We start from the raw sequence: 6997 nt of genomic DNA, 5'->3' as shown, positions 1-6997 counted from the left end.
TAGCTGCGGTGCAACTAAGATTTACTTCTTTCAGATTTAGCTATAAATGTATTATATATATTTGTTATAAGAAATGCACCTGTGTAGGGTGTTACAGCTTCAGTGCCGCCGAAGTTAACATTTTTCTTGCTTTTGTTTTAATTATCTCTTCATAAGGCCTTCTTCTCATTGTGCTGTTATTTGCTTATGTTTGGACTTTTGAGTTGATTTGTCTTGAGTTGCTTTTTGAAATTTTTCTTTGGCTTTTGTGTGTTTTTGTTTTTTTGTCATATTGTTTTTTGTTGTTTGTGCACCGCTACATGTTGTTTCAATACATTATACTCAGAAGTTAAACAGTTAAACATGTGTCTGTATGTAATGTATTTTTTTACCTTTGCTTTTGATTTGTTTATATTGATTATATTTTTCCCGACTTACTCATTGTTTACATTCCGCTTTTGTTTTTAAATACACATGCTTTACAAATATATACAATAAGACACATTACTAGTTTTAAATCCTCAACCTTGCCTCTGCGTTTTTACCTAAATATTTACTTATAAATGCCACAGCAGCCGGCAAGAATATCCACAACCTGCTTGTAATGCATTTTTACACAACAAAGTATTGTGCACTCTTTACAATATGTGCTGAGAAAATGAGAAACACTTGAGGAAATCTCTCAGAGATTGAATTGAAAGTTCAAAAACAATTCTCGAGCCACTGTGTAAAGTTGATTTCTTTGCAGTGCGGTTTTCCATATTTTTTTACAATTATCATGTGAGTTTGAAAATTTCTTCTGCTCATAAATACCACTTTCAACATTAATTAACAGCGCTTTGTGAGAGAATTGAGTAGCGAAACCACGAAGCAACTTATTGGTGAAGCAGTGCATAGCCGAAGACATTGGTAAACATAAAATCGATCTCTCTGTGAACCGATTTGCGAAAGCTCATCTTACGAAATCTCCAAAAATGATATAGATAGAGGTTTTGAGAATCTTAAATTCATTACGCTATTATGGTACAATCTTGTTTCTACATTCTTGGAAACCATTTAGCACTTTTTCTAGCAATTTTTTGAAAGTGATAGTAGCTCGAAAATATCTATATAAAATTAATCATATGTATATTATTATATTTAATTATTATGCATAATATATAAAATATTATACTTAAGTTCACAAATATTTAATTGCACTTCTCTTTAAATTGGGTTTATTGCTTTACTTTGAAAGCCGTAACTATCGCCTTTAACATTTCCGTATATAACCAAAATAAGAAAGTGTAGCTGTAGTATAGGTAAACTGTGGCAATGTAACATTGTCTGATATATCAGATTCATATATTGTATATTATACTTTCTAAGAAAGAATCGAATGATTTATATTGGCGTTAATTTTGGGTAGTCGAAAAAATCTTTTCGTATTTTATGAATAAATCTCGTTACAGTCGTATAACTCCAGTGCTACCAATCACATCGTGCCATACCATATAGTGTTAAAAAGCTTCATTTAACAAAAAAAAAATTAAATTAAATTCCGGGAAGCTTCCTTCTGAGGGTCCGACGTTTTCGGGCCAAATTTTGTTCAGCGATGAGATCACATTTCAGTCAGAATGGGTATACATATAAGCGAGCAAAATTGTTGCATGTGAGACGAAGAGCAACCTAAATAGATTAAAGATCAGCCATTTCATACAGAAAAAATAACGGTTTGGTGTGGTTGTGCCGCGCCACTTCCCACACATCGCATCAATCAGTGAATTTATTAAGAAAACACATCGGTGAGCAGATAATTTCACGTTTTGGGCCTGTCGATTGGCCACCTAGATTGTGTGATATCACACCATTAGACTTTTTCCAGTGCGAATATGTAAAGTCGAAAGCCTACGTGGACAATCCCGCAGTAACCGATTCAGGCCTTGGAGCAAAGCATCACGCGTGTCAGTTACCAGTCTAAATGCTCGAACGAGTTACCGAAAATTGACCAAAATCTGACAGATCTAAATAGAGGGTGTCCCAAAATTGACGCAAGATTTTAATTAAATTTATCGTCATTTATCTAGTAAAGTGTTGACAACTCTGTGCTAAAAAAACAAAAACAAATCGACAACTGACAGTTGAGGCTTCACACGTTACATGATAGAACAACGCGTCTTCATTCTAGAACAATATTCCAAAAATGCTGAAAGCTTAGCGGCCACATTTCGAAAATTTCATACAAAATATGATCGGAATAGTGTTCTACCTTCGTCAACTTAGAAGATTGATTGAAGTGGCGGCAAATTTAATTCTTGCGTTAATTTTGGTACACCCTGTATAATATCAGCGTGCAAAAATTAACAGTTGCTTTGTTGGAAAAAAGACAGTTGGCCGACTTGATGGTAAGTAGTTCGTAACTAGTTGATCAAAGAAAGGCTTCAGCTGCGCTTACACCTGTACACATACATACAATTACATACTCACATATACATCAACATTGCTTGCCATATATTCAGTGATATTCAATACATTTTTATACGTACAAGAGGAGCATACATCAATTTGAATAATTCACACATTCATATCAGTACTTAGTCGGCCTTTAACCAGAATGTACAAATTGTCGGAGCTGCTGCCGATATTGGGCTTAGCGATTACGGTAATTGTCGAGATACAGGCGGATGGATATTATACTATAACGTCGCCGGGCAGCATAAGACCCAATACTAAATACAGTATATATGTGAGTGTTTATGAGGTACAGGACAATGCGAGAATCGGTCTCACTCTGAAGGGGCCAGATTATAGCAAAAATACCGAAATCGTGGTGCCACCTAATTCCGGAGAAAGTGCAACTTTTGAATTCGGTGATATTAAAAATGGCATATATACATTGATAGCGCAGGGACTGTCGGGAATTATTTTTGAAAATTCCACGAATCTGGAATACATAGAAAATCCACCAATGGTATATTTGCAAACTGATAAGGCAATGTACAAATTCGGAGATACCATACAATTTCGTGCAATATTCCTAGATCAGTACTTGCTACCAGCAAAGGTCAACCAACAAATATCTATTGTTTTAAAGGTATGTAGACAGTGTACACGTGTACTCATACATACATATAATATAATTATGTTATTATACGCTATAAATGTGTATGTATTTTTTGTTGTTCTAGGATTCGCAGAACAATACAGTTGAACGTTTTGATGATGTAGTGCTTAATACCGGTGTATACAAGGGAAAACTTAAGTTAGCTGAGCAAGTCATTGCGGGCGAATGGTCTATACAAGCGTTTGTAGGGCAGCAAATGTTGGCGGAAAAAATTATCGAGGTGAAAGATTATGAACCGCCATCATTTGAAGTAGCCTTGGACATACCCAGTCATGTGACTTTAAACGAGAATGAATTCGTCGTAGGTGTACGAGCGCGGTAAGTTAATTCAAAAATACGTACATTGATTCAAATAAAGGTTAGGCTTACAGCATGCTGGACCATTTATTGGCACAGTATGAGACTGTGTAAGAAAAATAGTAACAAACAAGTAATTTGAAAATGAATTAGGTTTGATTATTTTTAAGATTTAAGTATAAATATGGCTTGTTAGATTTTCTGCTCGAGCAATAAGTTGAAGAAATGTAGGGAACTTCGAAGAAGCTATAATATTATTATACATATATACATGTTTTAAAACGAAGTCCGTTTGTTTGTTATTTTTAGCTATGACGCTAATAGTCCTGTATCAGGAAGCTGCGTATTGAATATAATTCCAGAAAAAAAGCGCGCCATAAGAATGATACATCAACTTGAAAATGGGAATAAGGAAATACCAATATACATGTATGAAATAGGTAGAAATATACAAAATGTTATTGTAAATGTCACAGTTGAAGATACAGTACATAATATACGCACCATTTCAAAGGTGGTAAGAATTGTACCACATCTGCATGTAATAAGCATGCCATCAATGTCATATGAATGCCATGAACCAAATGAAGTATTCCTATATCGCGCTCTTATTTACAATTATAACGGCGATCCGATTGATGTGGATGATAATGTGCTTGTAACGTTGAATCCGGGTACCAATGGCGGCGCTGAGACATTTGTTAGCCACGTCAATGATGAGGGTTATATTGATGTGAAAATTGAGTGCTCTAATTATAGAACCATCATTGTAACTATCAATTACGAAGACTCACAAAAATCGGGAAAAATTGAACTAAAGCAACGAAATGATAACAGCAAGGAAGGAATTCATGTTAATACACAGTTGTAAGTTAAGCCATTCGCAACCAATATACATTTATTTTCTTTCTTTATGTAAATACTGTCTCTTCAGCCCAACTATTGATGGGCCCATGGAAGTGCATTTAGCATCGCGAGAGCCATTCTCCAGTTTTATTTGTGTGATTGTTGGACGTGGTAATATTGTATATAGTAATATTATTGAAGTTCCCAACGGCGGCTGGAGCCAAACACACACTTTCTTTATAACACCGACTTATGAAATGATGCCGGAAGCGCATATGTTTGTGAATTTTATAAAAAGCGGCAAAATGGTTTCCTATGAAACAACATTTTCGGTAAAGAGCGAATTCAAAAATACGGTAAGTTTATATTGGGGTTGCCAATAGGGATGATATGATTTCTAAGTAACGTTTCGCCCATTTTAAATATGTCATGATCTGTAATTATTTTTTCTTATATTCAGTTATGTTTACAATTTCATCGTGAAAAGTTATACGCAAGAACAACGTTTACAAATTACTCAATTTTACTATCATTCTCTAAATGCAACTTTTCGTGCACTTTTGCCATTTTATGGTCGCAATAATTGTTCACCTGTGACGCTAATCGTCGAAAGATATTTCTGTCGTTTAGGCAAGTGTTGTTGAAGACCGCAATTTGTCGATTCCAAAACGTTCTCAAGAATTGGGACTGTTTCAAAACCCAACCTGGCGGATTTTGAGAAAGGACATTATAACATATTTGGGCTTGCGTCCTTATAAAATTGTTCTCACTCAAGAACTGAAGCTATTGAACCTCCGTAAACGTCGTGAATTTGTCTTGGAACAACTTGAAAGCGATAACAATTTTTTTAAGAAAATCATCTTCTCCGATGATTCTCACTTTCATCTGAGTGGTGCGGTAAATAAACAAAACTGTCGATTCTGGTGAATACTTACTTCTTTTGAAATGAAGCTGGTGACACCGTTACCGTCAATGGAGAGCGGTATAAATCGATGATAACTTTTTATGACAGCAATTGGAAAAAGATATCTTGAGAACAACTGTTTCTAAAAGACGGGGCTATGTCCCACAGAGCACGTGCAACAACCGAATTATTGCGAGAAAGGTTTGAAGATTCGATTATTCCAAGAAATTTTGACATTGAATGGCTTCCAAAAAGTTGCGATTTAACACTATTAGACTATTTCTTGTGTGGTTATTTGAAGTCATTGGTCTGTACCAAAAAAACAGATTTTCTTCCAGCTTTCGAAGTCAATATTAAATTTGCTATTCATGACATACGACTTGATTTAGTGGAAAAATTACTCGAAAATTGAGTTCATCGAATTCGCTTCTGCAAAAGAAGTTGTGGAGACCATTTGAATGATTTTATATTCAGAACCTAAGTGTATCGATTCTACTTTACACTAAATAAAAATAATTAAAAATTCATTAACCATTAGTGTGTGTTTTTAAGAAATCCTATCAGTCTTATTGGAAACCCCTGTATATGTGATCGTACTTCTCTTACGCGCTTTTAATGTACGAAAAAATAATACTGAAGAGGAATATTAGAAATTTATCTGTGAATATACTCTGAAGAGAAAAAATATCAAATAAAATTAAAATATCAAATCTTTGAAAATGTAAAATATTTGCAGCTCACCTTCGACACACCAGAAATCATCAAACCGGGTACTATTCTTTCTTTAAGTATATTTACTGAACCAAATTCTTATGTTGGTTTATTGGGTATGGATAAAGACGCTTTAATGTTACAAACAGAAAATAATTTGAATACCAGAAAAATTTTCAATGATTTATCAAATGTGCAATCTAAGACACCAAAAGCGTATTTGCATATAAACTCCCCGTATCCAGGTGAAACTGCTGGCCTTGTAACCTTGACAAATGCCAATTACTATTTGGGTATAAATATTAGTAATATTTCATTATGTTCATCTATTTATAGTTATAAACCTCATTTCTAGTACACGAACCTGTTGCGAAAGAGAAAAACCTCATTTCAAAACATTTCACGCCACGTAATTATTTCGAAACGTTTGCTTTCGTCGATTATGTAAGGTATGTACTCGTAAATTTACTTTTTAAAGAAACGAAAATACCTGTTTCAGCACTTTCCCAAATAGTTTAATAAGCTTGGGTTCTTCTGAAAACCAGACATTTATTTTTCTGTTATTGCAGCGTTACTGGTTATGATGAAGTACCTACAAAGTTACCAACGACTTCCTTCAAATCTTGGGTCATAACAGGATTTGCGCTTAGCCCAAAAACAGGATTCACGCTTACGACTTCATTGGCGATGAAAACTGTGAAGAATATATATGTTGATATCGACTTGCCAAATTTTGTGAAGAAGGGTAAGGCCACAAGGTAAAAATTAGAACTTTATGAATTTTCTTAACTTGAAATTTGTTTTACTCGGTTTTAGGCAGAACTGTTATTTTGGAAGCTGAGGTTTACAATTACTTACAGAAGAGAATGCGATGCGCTGTTTCGTTGGAAAATAAAAAGAATGAATTTGAATTTGTTACGGAAAAGAAATTCGCTAGAGGAATTGCTTATTCGGATGACATTCAACCCGGAAAATCCAAAAAAATTGATTTTCAAATACGACCTAGAGTTAGGGGCATGATTACATTGAAGGTATATGCTTCATGCCCTCTCGCAAGTTATGTGAATATTAAGAAGCTGAGAGTTTTATAACAAACAATGTAGTGCATTATCTTTACAGGTGGAAAAATTGTATAATAAAGGTTGCAAAGTATACAT

General features: G+C 34.4%; 1 protein-coding gene across 1 annotated transcript; it reads left to right on the top strand.

Annotated features, from left to right (window-relative positions):
* Positions 1-2546: 2546 nt before the first annotated feature.
* Positions 2547-6997, top strand: LOC120767981 (murinoglobulin-1-like). Its single transcript, XM_040094399.1, has 8 exons — positions 2547-3052; positions 3147-3400; positions 3689-4246; positions 4314-4581; positions 5866-6133; positions 6196-6289; positions 6410-6585; positions 6657-6997. Exons 1-8 carry the CDS (start codon positions 2573-2575, stop codon positions 6929-6931), a joined length of 2373 nt encoding a protein of 790 aa, XP_039950333.1. The 5' UTR covers positions 2547-2572; the 3' UTR covers positions 6932-6997.

Source organism: Bactrocera tryoni, chromosome 2, assembly GCF_016617805.1.
Source record: "Bactrocera tryoni isolate S06 chromosome 2, CSIRO_BtryS06_freeze2, whole genome shotgun sequence".
In the NCBI taxonomy this organism is placed as follows: Eukaryota; Metazoa; Arthropoda; class Insecta; order Diptera; family Tephritidae; genus Bactrocera; species Bactrocera tryoni.
Note: the sequence above shows the minus strand (reverse complement) of the source record. Positions and strands in the feature narration are given on the sequence as shown.